At 35.4% G+C, this 14,475-nt stretch overlaps 1 protein-coding gene across 1 annotated transcript in view; it reads right to left on the bottom strand.

The window, feature by feature from the left end:
* Positions 1-2,070: 2,070 nt before the first annotated feature.
* LOC137951889 (histone-lysine N-methyltransferase, H3 lysine-9 specific SUVH4-like) overlaps positions 2,071-14,475 on the bottom strand; it is a 47,727-nt gene continuing 35,322 nt past the window's right edge. The window contains exons 9-15 of the mRNA XM_068798862.1: positions 11,460-11,509; positions 11,283-11,371; positions 3,918-4,077; positions 3,446-3,551; positions 3,153-3,335; positions 2,831-3,067; positions 2,071-2,369 (exon numbers count right to left, since the gene is read on the bottom strand). Of these exons, the coding sequence (XP_068654963.1) occupies positions 2,256-2,369; positions 2,831-3,067; positions 3,153-3,335; positions 3,446-3,551; positions 3,918-4,077; positions 11,283-11,371; positions 11,460-11,509 (939 nt within the window). The 3' untranslated portion in view covers positions 2,071-2,255. The remainder of the gene's footprint in view (positions 2,370-2,830; positions 3,068-3,152; positions 3,336-3,445; positions 3,552-3,917; positions 4,078-11,282; positions 11,372-11,459; positions 11,510-14,475) is intronic.

The raw sequence follows: 14,475 nt of genomic DNA, 5'->3' as shown, positions 1-14,475 counted from the left end.
CTATCTTACGAAAATCACCAAGTCAGCCTCATCGATCAATTTTTTTACGGCGCGAGTAATTCTTGTGGTTCACAGTGAACCAATTTCGTCAGAAGCATGCAACTGATCAACATCCAATGGTGGCGCTTCCGCTATTCGGCTTCAACTGATTCAACTGTAATACCTGGGAGTACTTGTAAGACCATGGATGAGGTGAGCATAAAAAGTAAAAAAGACCAAAAGTTGAAAAAAACGGACGGTGGTTGGTTGCTGTGATTCTCTACCTGCTCTTATAGTTTCTTTTTTTTCCTCTTCGCTCTTTCATAGGTTCCGAACAGAATTTTCTAAAACCCGTCCCAAAATGACTATTTATCTTAGAAAAAAAAATTTTAACTAATAAATTCAACATATTTGTTCTTACTAATCCATACGGAGTATTTTTTAACACTCTCCCCCACATGTAAGTTTTTGGACTCTTATATGTAGATAATTTGGGAAAAAGCCCACATATGAATCTTACTTTGAGACTATGTAAAATTGGGTCTAAAACCCATCCCAAAATGACTAGTTATCTTAAAAAACTTTTTTTCCAACTAATAAACTCAATAATCTCACTAATACATGTGAAATTATTATTTTAAATATATTTATTATCACTAATCCATATAGGACTATTCATTAACAATTCGAAAATATAAAGCTTGAATCACCTCCTCTAAGATTAACTACTAAGATTGAGAGTACAGAGGGACAAGATCATAGAGGCTACCTATCAACCAGCTTCATATCTTTGTACATTTATTACCAATTACATACGTATGTTAAAATTAAATCATTATAAAATAAGACATTAACTAACATATAATAGAATTATTATTTGATAATATAATGAACATAACAAGTCAAATATTAATAACAAAAAATTTAAATCCATATTTAACTTTAACCTAAATATAGTTAGTATTGTACTAAAAAAAATTTAGATTATATGATTTTATGCTATTTTTTTAGGTATAAAAGGTTGTAGAAACATAACATCAAATAGTGTAATATTATATTATGAAATTACACATTTATTAAGCTAATAAAATAATATGTAATGTCATAAATTCTTAAATATTAAAAATGAACAATCAATAATAAGCTCACCTTTTTATTTTTTTAATTATTTGCTTAATAGGTTTGCATTTTGATTATCCATAACGTTGCAATTCAATTTTATATATAGGTATAGGTATAGGTATTAACAAATAGAATTTGTTATATCTTAACTTTTAATGAATATAAAATTTTAAAATAAATGGAATTTAAATTAATTTTTTACTTTTTCTCATATCCCAAAAAAAACCCTATACATGCATGTAAAGTAAATGTGTAAATAAAATTTCTCCAACTAAGCAAAAAATAAAGAAGCAAGGGTTTACATGTAAACTCCTTTATTTTTATATCTTAATTGTTAATGAATATAAAATTTTAAAATAAATGGAATTTAAATTAATTTTTTACTTTTTCTCATATTACAATCACTGTTATAAAAACCAAAGCCAATTGAACCAATTCAACTGAACACAGAATCTTGTTCAGGTCAAAACACTTATAAACAAGATTGATCAAGTCTAACTTCTTCAATTCATTTGGTAAACCAATTGACACAGGAAATTCACCTGCAGTAGAAGATTGATGGAAGGGGAACAACTGCTCTTCCTCACTTTTGGCACCGAAGGGGGAGGAGCTCCCATCCAAGAAGATTGATAGGCGAGCCCTCGCTCTCCCCTTCTGTGATGATGGGCAGGGAGAAAGATCCTCTCCCATCAATACCAGAGGATAGTCCCCCTCTGTCACTTGAAGGGATGATGGGGCTCCCTTTGCCTTTCAATCATTGGGTAACAAGGATGTTGGGAGATCCCTACCCCATTCTTCAAAAACATAGAGGGGAGGGTGCCCCAGCCCTGCAGCCAGCTGAGATGGCGAGGGGCGAAGCTCAACCACACCATTAAATTAGGAATAATAGTTTACACTTTATGAATAGAAATGCAGAATTCAAACTTTATTTCTACATTTGCCATCATTTGCCATCAATTGACATGTGAGGGCATAAGAACAGTACATCAACCAAATTCCTTTCAAATTTATTGTGGTTTGCCACCTTTCTAACACAGTTCTTCAAAAGCATCGTCTTAAAAAGACATGTTTACAATGAAATAATAAACCCATAAGCAAAATCATTGATAGAAAGATAAATGGAAATATGTAAATGATAACGAGAGCTCTGTTACCTAGTATAAACGCTTTCTACAATCTGGTGCCCCACAATGGCATGGCATCTGCCTGATCTGGCCATCAGGGCCCACCACACTGTCGAGAGGATAGCCATAATCATAAGTGAGCTCCTGTACAGAATGAAAACATCGAATGAGTTGGTTGCAGAACGGGATAATGCTTTTGGTATAAAATACCAAGATTAAAATAAATAATAAGGAAAAGTAGGATTCAAATGAGCTTTAAAAGTTTCGGTATTGTTTGTCAAGCAATATTTAAGTCTCTTATTAGCCCATTACAGAATAAGACATCACAGGAATTTTTGTAGTTCTGCTCTCAAGAAAATATGTAATAATCTATGCTAAAATTTATTCAGAGTTCTGCAAATAGCAGCTGGTCAGAACAAGGCGTTGACAGCCTAACTAATCCGGGTAGTCTTTGGCTGACTTCTAACCCTTTCATTGTGTGCTCTCTCTCTCTCTCTCTCTCTCTCTCTCCTTTATCGTTCTTCCTTCACTCTTGCTATCGTTTTTCCTAACTTATTGCAGATTCAGCAGAAAGCAATAGCAAACAAGGGAAATCGATTGATAACCTGAAGAGGAGGTATATTTTCTGCTGCAAAGAGAAGTATTCTAGCCTGCTTGATATCATGATGAGAGCTCAAAACACACTGGACAAAGAGATTTGGTTGGCAACTGTGATTAATGAATCGTGTTACATTTCCAGCAGGTCCTGCATCTATGCAGTATTCTGGCACAATTTCTGATTTCTTGTCGTCAGCTCTTTCAAGGTGGGCATTTGCATGCGCTGAAACACTTCCAATTCGCCTCTAAAAAAATCAAACACTATGAGAAAAAAACAACCAATCATAAACCACTTTCACTAAAGGAAGAAAAAAATGAGGAAGACATCACCTCTCGTCCATTGAGCCCCTTCATCGTCTGCAGGCAATCAATCTCAAAAACAAAATTATCCTGCACAACAGAATCCAATTCATCTGTCCGCATAAGTATGCCTGTGTATTCACATATTGGAGCCCCTGCTGGAATAGGATCCCAAGATCTGACTGCCCAACCCTTATTTAGGGTTCGAAATACCTATTAACATAAAAACCCATTAAGAGATCAAATTGTTAAAATATAAATGAAAAAATGACATATTGTAGTAGAATGGAAACTCTGTTGTTAGACAGAACTTGGTTCACAACCTCAAGTCGATATCTCAATCCATGCTGTGAAGTTCTGTTGACACAATTATTTCCACAACCACAGTTTGGCCCACATTCAAACACAACAGGTTTTGCTTCCACTAATCTGACAGAGAGGTATACAGAGAGGTATTGACATCTCAGTAGCTTGAATGGACAAAAAAAGATGACCATAAACGGTAGGATATTATCCAACATAGATCCACAGTAATTCAGCTAGCATCATCCATGACATTGAACTACATTATATTGCTGAAAGTGGCAGTTTCACTGATAAAGAGATCCTTAGTGGCAGGATCGATTAGGTAGTGCAACATCCGTTTTTAGAAATTTTATTTACCACTAGAGTTGTGAAAAACACAATTCATCCCCGAACAGATTACTTAAACAGATTACATGAATAATGATGTCACTCACTATAGGATGAACATAATAACTCCTCCCCAAATACTAAGAAAAAAAAAATACTCACCTTCCACCATTTTGATGTACATATGGAAAGTCAGTGCCATTTAGCCTTGCACAAGCACATACTTTGGGATCAAGACAATGCCCTTGGCAATTGCACCCACTAGCAGCTGATGGAATCTCCACATTTTCCCTACTTTGCAGGAAGTTGCAGTACTCATAACCTATATAGACGTTATAACGACTAAGTGCAATCAGACAGAACGAAATGTTACCAAATGCAGTGTCTGAATCATCATTTCCAAATTAATGTGTGCATCCATTCCTTTTCTCTTTTCAACTTAGAATCAAAGCAATGAAGGAAATGAAGAATAAACTTTTTTATGGATATATGTTCTTAAAATATCATACTTACTCTTTTCTCACATTAGATCATTGGTAGTAGATACGGAATGAACTGCAGGTATCCTTCTGTACTTGATTCCTACATTAAATTCATATTTGTTTTTTCTGCCCTAACACTTATGTGAGAGTCAAATCTAAAAGAGAAAATGAAGAAAAAAAAAAAAAAAAAAGCGAGAGCTTTTCAGCAGACTTGAGTTCGGTTGTTGGTCAAAACCTATCCCTAATTTATGCACTGATATTAGTAATGCTAGTAAAATGACAAAAAATATCCCTAAAACAGAACCAACATTGATCGCTCATAAGCAACAAAATAATGCACCTATACCTTGTTAAAAATCATGTACTTTTGAGTAATTTTCCCAGAAAATTTCTTAAAGCAAGCAAGTACAAAAGCAAAATCAGAAACAAAACCCTTATGCATATCCTAGAGGTAATATATGCTATAGAAGTGGAGAGAAATGGCATTAGTTCAATACTTACACCCAACCTCAAACCAGAAGGATGAATATTACAGGCCAACAAGACCATCTTATACACAATTTGGTTGATAATGGTAAAGATGTGGAAGATGGCTAGGTAATGCACAATAGGATTATGCTGATGAATAAAAAAGCTTTTTAGTAGTAAAAGGACTCCTATATACAGCCAAACACCTTCAACCAGATGCACAGGGCCACAAAATGTTTTGGACCAAGTGCACAATAAAAGGATTAATGTCTATCTAATTGTAGACAGCAGTTGGGAAAGAAAATATCATAGGAAAGGTGGTCGTAGACAAGCTTGGCTTACATGTGTTGCCTTGTCCAAATCCAAGCTTAGCTTCATGGATACAAGTTGGACACCACTAAAAGGTACCCAAGAAATGTAAGGTTCTTTTCTCTATTTGATGATTTGGTATTTGATGTTGTTGATAGAATATTAGTCATTTGATATTGGGGCAGTGGTGGCATTACAGTTCCAATCTTTTTTTTTTTAGAGGGGCATGGGGCGATTCAAACTCGCGACCTGACACACCTAATGTAAGAAGAAAATTGTCATTGCTCCTCTGGGAATGAAAAACCAGCCCAAAACTTCTAAAGTGAAGGCACTTGACCTTCTTCTAATAGAGAAATTTATAGATGTTAAGAAAAGGGGAAATATATGCAACTCTCTTAAAGCCTTTATTGATGACTTTATATGTATCTTTCCTGAAGAACTACCAGATAAATCACTACCAAGGGAGCAATTTGTCGTGTTATAGATTTGGTGCCAAGTGCTAGTTTACCAGACCTAACCCATTATAGAATGAGCCCCAAGGAACATGATTTACTTCAAAAACAAGTTGAAGACTAGTTAAAAAAGGGATTAATACAAGTAAGGATGAGCCCTTGTACCAGCCCTGCTTGCCTTACCCTAAAAAAAGATGGTAGTAAGAGGATGTGTGTGAACAACAAGGCTATTAATAATGTTATAATTAGATATAGGTTTCCCATTCCAACACTAAATGACATGTAAGACATGCTCAAAGATGCTAAGGTAGTTCTGAAGATTGAGTTACATAGTGTATATACTGTTAGGAATTAAACACCCTAATTACAAACTAAAGAGAGCAATAATAATAATCGCGGAAGAAAGGAAAAGCAAGCACAAAACAAACAACAAGATTTATACAAGTTTGCCTCAAGGTGAGACTACGTTTTGTCTTCCGCTGCTACAGTAATCCATTATAAAGATGAAATAGTTTACAAGATAAATCACACACACTTACAGGTGTTTTTTCGAACCTCTCTAGGGCTACAACTCCAACTCCTTCTCGATGATGATAAGCATAAAACCCTAATAGTGCCCCCCCAATATAAAGAGAAAACTAGGGCAACCGCTTTATAAAAGTGAAATTCCCAAACTACCCTTAATAAAACAATAGTTAATATATTGTGGAACGGGGCGGGAGCTCCGCCCTCACACCCTCAGGAGGGGGGCAACCTTACCGCGAAGGTCGATCCACATACCAACTCAGCGTAGGGCATTGATTAGGTGCCCTACGTTGAGCCAGTACACGATATATTAATTGTTGTTTCATTAAAAGCGGTTTGGGAATTTTACTCTTGTATCACAGTTGCCCTAGTTTCCTCTTTATATTTGTGGCGCAGCTATTAGGGTTTTATCATCCAAGGAACATCAGTTGCGGCGGAGAAAGGTTAGAGGAAAACAATACCTGTAAGTGTGTGCAATCTCTCTTGTAAACTATTTCATCTTTATAGTGGATTACTGCAGCGGTGGAAGGCCGGACGTAATCTCACCTTGAGGCGAACCTGTATAAATCTTGTTGTGTTTTTCCGTGTTTGCTTTTTCCTTCTTCTGCATTTATTAATATTGCTCTCGTTAGTTTAGAATTAGGGCGTCTAATTCCTAACAGCTTGTATACCAAGGCCTTCACTATGCAACAAGGTTAGAAATCCCTAATAGAATTCATTTGTGATTTCTGGAGTATGCAATAATTTATGTTTGTCTACCTAATGGTTGTGATAATATTTTGTGTTTGAAATCACCTCAGTCAATTTAGAACTTTTTTAATTTGTGTCACCAATTTTTCTTCTACCCTTTTCTTGGGATGTGTCCTCTACTAGAATTATTAGAGGCCTTTACTTCACAAATACTTATCTATTTTGTCCAGTTGGACATTTCGAGATGGTATATTATTTAGAGGGAGATGAAGGAAAAAAAATGTTGAAGTATTTGAAGTCTATATTATGGTGAAGAACCGGTCTCATTAGGAGTTTCCACGCTTGATTAGGCGATCCCTACATGTTACATGTTGCCTAATTTATATCATAGTAGTGAACCATATTCTCCTTGTGAAGTAAGTCTCCATTGTTAGGAATAGTAGCCACTATTAGGAGCATGTGTAAGGGACTAACGTTTGTGATCATATTAGTTCCATTTTCACCCATCTCTTCTTCAGAGATTTACTTGAGATTGTAATCATCCTGAGAAGCAAGTTAGCAGAATAAGCCTTCTTATGCATATTTTGTCTTATCCAACCATCCTATTTCAATGGTGCTTGTCATGGGTTCCTCTAAACTCTCAGATGTGTCCTCTTCGTCCTCTTCTTCACCATCAATAAGATTAAGGCATCCATCACAATTGCAATCAAGATCATACCAATGGTGACCATTGTCTAGAGTGGGCTGACAGGTAGGGATACCATTTGCATTGATGGTAGCTATAGGATGAGTGGCTCAACGCTCAAGTTTGAGATGACCAAAAGAGTTACCGTGTTGATTTCATTTGGGTAATGGTAGACAGCTTGGACCAAGGTGGAAACCTAACTTCCATAAGGCCATCTTGTCTATGCAAAAACAATGGAACTGTAGCCTGGATATGTTGTGAAGGAGAGTGATGTACCTCGTGATGTGCAATCTACTTGTTTGGAGAGGTGTCAATCAGCTTCTGTAATGTCAATGTATAAGTGGGAACTTCGTTTTGCTCTATTCAAATGAATAGTGTGCCACAGTGTGAAACACTTTCAAAAACATCAAAATTCATAGCATGATTCTGAAGTCAGTAGATCATCAAGTAATGCAACACAGTAAATAGTTGTTGGTGGTCTGAGGGGTACCATGGATCTCTAACTAAACTTTACATCTTGAGATGAGATAACTGATCAAGGTGAGACATGTTGACGTTTGGAAATAGTGTCATCAATAATGTTCTTGCATGTAGAGATGGGTGCATTGTGTGGATGCATGCATGTTGGTATTCCTGAATCAGGAGTTGAGAAGAAACTGTGCGAGATGCAATTGGGAGACCTTTTCTATCGTGAAAGGTAAGAGATAAACTGATTGCTCAATGAGTATAGCCCTGGCTTAGTGCTTGATTAGGCAGAGCAGCTAGGATCTCCAAGTTGACAAGGTTTTCTTTGTCACTTCTCAAGATTTGATATTGATAAAATCTGAAGGTTTGGGCAGATTCTTTTACAAGGGGGTTTTTAGCCCAACTTGAAGGGGAGAAAAAGAAAAATACGAGCGTTGAAGAAGTTAAATTCGAGAATGATTCTACAAGTGAAAGCTCACGTATTAAAGGCACAAAGAAGTTGAAGACCATATAAATGCTACAATGCATTCAATTGTGAACCAATTTTGCATTTTCTTTTTCTTAGAAGAGGCAGTGTGAGATATATATTGTGAGAAGCTGAAGCTATATGTTCTAGCTTGAGTGGGAGTGTTAGAAGTCATTATTTGATTTAATTTAGTTTTCGTCATTTCCAAAAAAATTGTTTTCAAGGAGAAAATAGATGCCCCGGGTTTAAGGATAATAGAGACATGAATGTAATTTTGATTATTGCTTCAAATATAAATAGGGGAGAGGGGTATATAGACCCTGATCTCTCCCACAAATTTTCTATGCAAATTTCAATAGCAAGAAGGTTTGATGTATCATCTATTGGTGGCTAATGCCAAAAAAACTTTTACAGTAAAGAGACGCAATTCAAGTTGTAAGTCCTTTGTGAGCCATCAAACCAGAATGATGTTCTTCTAGTTCACAATCTTTCCAAGAGACATATTTGACACAGCGTGGTGGTTTAGATTCAAGGAATGACAAGTTAAATGCTTCCTCCAGAGTGTGGACAACCAAGATTTTAGTAAAAACTAAGAAAACTACAATTCAAAATTCAAGTTTGACAGGTAAAACTTGAAGGACAGAAAGTAGGGTTTCTGTAGCTACTAAAAAAAATAGCAAATAGAGGAAAAACACAAAGGATAAGCTTATTTAAGAGACCACAAAAACCAGAACTTTATTTAGGATTAATTAGGTGTATTTACTTTACTTTTCTAAGGAAGTTATTTTATGTAGAAAGTAGGTTTTTGGTTACAAGAGACATGGATGTAATTTTGAGAATTGTTTAAGTTATAAATTGGGGGAGAGAGATCTTTAAACCCTAATCTCTCTCACCTCTTTTCAACAAAAACGAAACTATTGACCATAGTTGAAGTAAGACGGTAGCAAAAAATTTCAAATGTGCTATCTCCCAAACTTTGAAAGGACAACCACAAAACACAGGTTTGTACATGCCACCGCCCATTCCAAAAGGTCCTTCAGAAAATTTATCAATGGAGTCTATGTTAGGGTTTCTTAGGAAATAAACAACATGACTCAATGTTTGTTGTGGTTAATCGCTTCTCAAAGATGACATGTTTATCCCTTTTAGGAAGACAGTTAATGACACATAGGTAGTAAATCTTTTCTTGAAGGAGGTGATTCATCTACAAGGAATTCCTAAGTCCATTACCTTAAATCGCGATTCTAAATTCATGAGTCATTTTTGGCAAACTTTATGGCAAAGATTTAATCCTAAAAAATTTGTAACACATGTCACCCATAAGCAGATGAGCAAATCGAAGTGGCGAATTACGTTGACAACATAATGTGTTATTTTCGAGTAACAAACCTAGCAAAAGCAAAGTTTGCTTATAATGTTATGGTGAACAAATTTACAAGCAAATCATCCATTGAGGACATATATGGACAAACTCCCACATATTGGACTTGAAGCCTCTTCCTAAAATTCCAAGTTACAGCATTGTGGCAAAACAATTTTTTTTTTTTTTATAGCATTGTTGCCGAACAATTTGCAAGTAACATTATTTCGATCCACGCTGAGGTGAAAGAAGATTTGGAGGCAGCAAATGCTATGTACAAGAAGCTGAACAATATAGGCATTCAAAGGTGATAAAAGGAAAAAGCAATGCAAAAAGACAAATATCCTATTGGTACTTATAAATCCTTGGAAGATTGAACCTCATAAATTTTTTTGTAAAACAAGGACAATGCATATATAGTTGACATTCATAATTCTATAGGTATTTCCAAGACAATCAACATTGTTGAACTATTTGAATATCCTGTTCCGAAGTCTCCAAAGTCCAACCCGAGGTCAAGTTCTCTCCAAGTGGAGGAGACTTATGTAGAGAAACAAACCGACACTTGCTTGGATACACTTGAGAGATCCAAGCCCAATAAGAAGAAGAAGAAATGAAGCCCAAGTCCATTTTGTTTAGCACATTTATTTTCTTCCTTTTTTCGTTTTTTTCATAATATAGATTTTAGGACATTTTTACCCTGCACAAGTAACCAATAGGGTAATTTTGGCCTTTTTGGACAGATTTTGTTACAAGTATCTATTTAGGATTGTAATTATGCAATCTATCCTTCAAAAAGAAGAATTCCAATAGCCATCTTGACTCCTTTTAGGAATTTTAAGAAGGAAACTCAATTTCTCGACTATTCTCTTGTGTCAACATGTCAGGACTGTGGCTCTAATACAATGTAGAAGTTTTTAAAACCACTAATACTACGTAGAAATTTATAAAACCACTAGCTTGAAAGGAATAAGAAGGTGAAAGCTTTAGGGTGAAGATTTTAAGAGAGAAGAGAAGAGAAAAAATTCTAGAAGATATTGAGTTTTGGAGACTCCTCTCTCCTCTTTATAACTTAAACGTTAGTAACAAAATACAATTACATCTATGTTCTCCTTTACACCCAAGAAAATAAGATTCCACAAGAAAATACTTTCCAAGAAAACTAAAATAACATAAGAAACAACTATTACAACTTCTAAAGTTCTTGTTTTTTTTTTTTTGGAGTAAAACTTCTAAAGTTCTAATTCTGACTAAATCTCAACCCATATTATAATTTAATAGAGCATACTTTAGAATTCTAGGCATCCTATTTTCGTACACCATTTGCTCAAATTGAAGTTACGTGAGAACATCAAACTTGTTGTAAAGAGAATTCATTCAATAAAGTTGATTTACTTCAAATTGGAGTTATTTTTCTACTAACTACAAATTCACAGTAGTTATAAATTTTCTATTCTTCACTTTCTAACAAAAAAAAAAAAAAATCTATTCTTAGTCCAATTTTTTCTCTTTTTTACTTCATATTATTTAATTAAACAAGGGAAATTTTTGAAGTCCAAGCTAATATAAGCTTATTTTGATAATCTAAACTAAAGTGGCATGCTCAAATTGAGGATGAAGCTTACCTGATGGAGGAACTGGTGGCACATCCACCAAATTAGTAGCTGGAATGGGAAGAGCTTCCTGACCTTTACTGATGTCTTCGCAGACCAACCTTTGACAACAGAAAATATTAGAAAGCCCATGGCACCATGTGATCAGTGAGAAATAAGAGTGATATTTTCCTATGTAAAATCATTTACCCACAAATTTCTGAAAGAGTTTGAGGTACTGTTGTGCGGCTAAACTGAACCTGTACCAAAATGCTTGAGCTATAAGAAACTGTTTAAAAGTATTTAAAGGAAATCCTGAAATAGTTCAAGTGAGAGCTTTCTGTCCTTGTCAAACTCTAGAAAAAATTGGACCTCTTTGTCAGCCAAGATAGCTAATCTTTTGCATGTAAAAGTCGTTTTATTAAATAATTAAGTTTTTCTACCCTATCTTCATCTTTTTGGGAGTCATACAGCAGGGTTTGGTTGCACTGTTTTTCTATTTATCTTATTTCTGTGTTTTTATCAAATTGATGCATAAAAGGAGCAATTTTTTCTAATCCGGATTATGATGAGAACCAACTTCTTTCCCTTTTCTTCTAAGGTTCTTATTCTCGCCTTCTCCTTCCCATAAATTTTGAAGCCCCTCACATTCTCTTTCACACGTCAAATTTGTCTGGTTCCACACCAAGGATAAAACCCTAGGATCTATCTTGTCAAACTCATATTAGGGTTCAAATTTTGGCTTGAAAAAACCTTTTTTTCACTGGAGGCTTGTGTCTTTTATTCAAGAACACAGCCATGTTTGTTCGTTGCTCATCAAAATTCGATCTTACATTTGTAAAGTGGGATCTTTAGATTGTTTTAGTTACTCACTTGACTCCTGTTGTGAAGAAGTGAGAATTTCATCAAGGAGGGAAAGAATATACAGAAATGAAAGCCAAGCTAGCCACAAGCACAAAAAGAACAAAACCCCAACTTTTCAAAGAAAATAAAGGATATAAACATTCACTTGACTCATTAAAGGGGAGAAAAGGATAATAATAGTGATAGTGACATTTATGGTTACATTTTGAGTGAAACTTTAAGTGGTAATGACAGTGAGAGTTCTAGTATAAGAACTGGTGGTAATGACAGTGATTTCAACATCAGAGGAAGATCTAATGATTTCGATATAATAAAAAATACAAGCATTTATGGGTTCAATATGAAAATTGTGTGGATATCATTTGAAAATGGGCAATTCAGATAGAATTGAACTTTCGATTGATCCGGGCAATTGGGAACCTATGGATGAGAATATGGTCACTATCGATCCCATTGAATTTCACTCAGAAGAGGACCCTTCTAAGGATCTTATTGATTCTTATCAAAGAAAGACAGGTTTAACAGTGGCTGTTCAAACAGGCATAGGTCAACTAAATGGCATTCCTATAGCAATTGGGGTTATTGATTTTCACTTCATCGGGGGTAGTATGGAATCTGTAGTAGGTGAGAAAATCACCCGTTTGATCAAGTATGCTACTAATAGGGTTTAGGGTTTAGGGTTTTAGGGTTTAGGGTCTAGGGTACCCGACAAGGAATTTCGCTACCTTAGGAAGGGGAGACCGCCTGTTGGACCTAGTGAATGCTTTGCCAAAAAGTGTTGATTTCATCAAGTTCACAACTGCCAATGAAATCAGCAAAGCACCTCATCGTAGGAAAGATTTGATTGGCACAGGTAGACTTTTATTGTAGTAGTGGAGGGTATTAAAATCACCATCAAATAGCCAGGGAAGGGGCTATAGTTGGGCAATATGAATGAGTTGCTCCCAGCAATCAGGGCGCCTAAACCTGAAACCAACCTATTAACTAGTTTATCAAATAGTCCACAAGAATATTTAAGTGTCCATTTAGTTCATTCCATAATAGTCCGAAGTTAGTGTGATTTATTAGTGTCTGATGTATATGAATGAAGCTTGCAAAGAGTGCACACGTTAACGTCATTCATTAATCTTTCTTATTCCTAAGCACTACTATTGCTATAGTCCTTATTCTATCCCTAGTGTCATTCTCGTGTCCTATCCTATCCCTTTAGTATCCAATACGTGTTTTGTTAAGAGTTCTAATCACAATCCACGAGTGAGAGTCTAAATTAGACAAGTAATTGGAGTAGTGAACTTGGAAATTACTTACGGTTCTAATAGAATGTTGCTCTCGTTTGTCGTTTGTCCATATTTTGCTCTCAGTTGTAGCGAATTAGGGGTTATCCCTATGTCAATTGGATATTAAAAACGCCTTCTTATATGGTGATCTGGAAGAAGAGGTGTATATGGAGCAACCTCTAGTATATATTGCTCAAGGGGAGACACATATAGTATGCAAACTTAACAAGGCGATTAATAGGCTAAGGCAGAGTCTTAAGTGTTTGGTTTCAAAAATTAAGCCAGGTTGTGGTATCTATGGGGTTCTCGATGAGTCATTGTGATCACTCCTTGTTTGTGATAAAGAGGTCCTCTGGAATTGTGGTGTTTTTGGTTTATGTAGATAACATTATATTATTTGGGAGTGATATTTCTGGTATAGAGGATACCAAGTCTCATTTTTATGCACATTTTCAAACTAAATACTTAGGACCATTGAAATACTTTTTGAGCATTGAAGTGGCAAAAAGTAAAGAAGGTGTTGTGATGACAACGTATGTGACAAATATGTTTTAAGAGTATGGCTCGTTGGGAGCCAAGCCTTCGGATACCCCAATGGAAGTGGGGAATAATCTCCATGATGAGTAGAGTGATGAATTAAAAGACAGAACACAGTATCAAAGGTTAGTGGGAAAGTTAATTTATGCAACAGTTACTAAACCTGAAATTTCTTCTTCTTTTTTTTTTAAAAAAGATGTATTTATATTAACAAGAGAAAATTTACAAAAGAAGAGGAAGCAAATCCCTAATAACAAGAGATTGCAGGGTCGCTCCCTGTTTGGCAAGCACATCTGCTGCCGAATTTGCAGATCTCAAGATGTGAGACCAAATACAAAAATAGTTTATGAAGTTTGAGCTCAAAGAGGAGCTCAGAAATTCCTCGGAAAGTACACTTAGAAGTTGCACAAAGAATTTTGAGGTATTTGAAAGGAGCCCTAGGAAAAGGTCTTTTCTTTAGACCTAACAATCATATGAAGACAGAGGTTTTCTCTTATGCAAACTATGCAAGGTCCAAACTAGACAGAAAATCAACCTCTACATATTGT

This window comes from Aristolochia californica, unplaced genomic scaffold (genome assembly GCF_029961685.1).
Source record: "Aristolochia californica isolate CCGP_79_NKW_82.1479 unplaced genomic scaffold, dmAriCali1.0.hap1 SCAF_15, whole genome shotgun sequence".
NCBI lineage: Eukaryota > Viridiplantae > Streptophyta > Magnoliopsida > Piperales > Aristolochiaceae > Aristolochia > Aristolochia californica.
The sequence above is the reverse complement of the archived record's forward strand: the minus strand, read 5'-3'. Positions and strand labels throughout refer to the sequence as shown.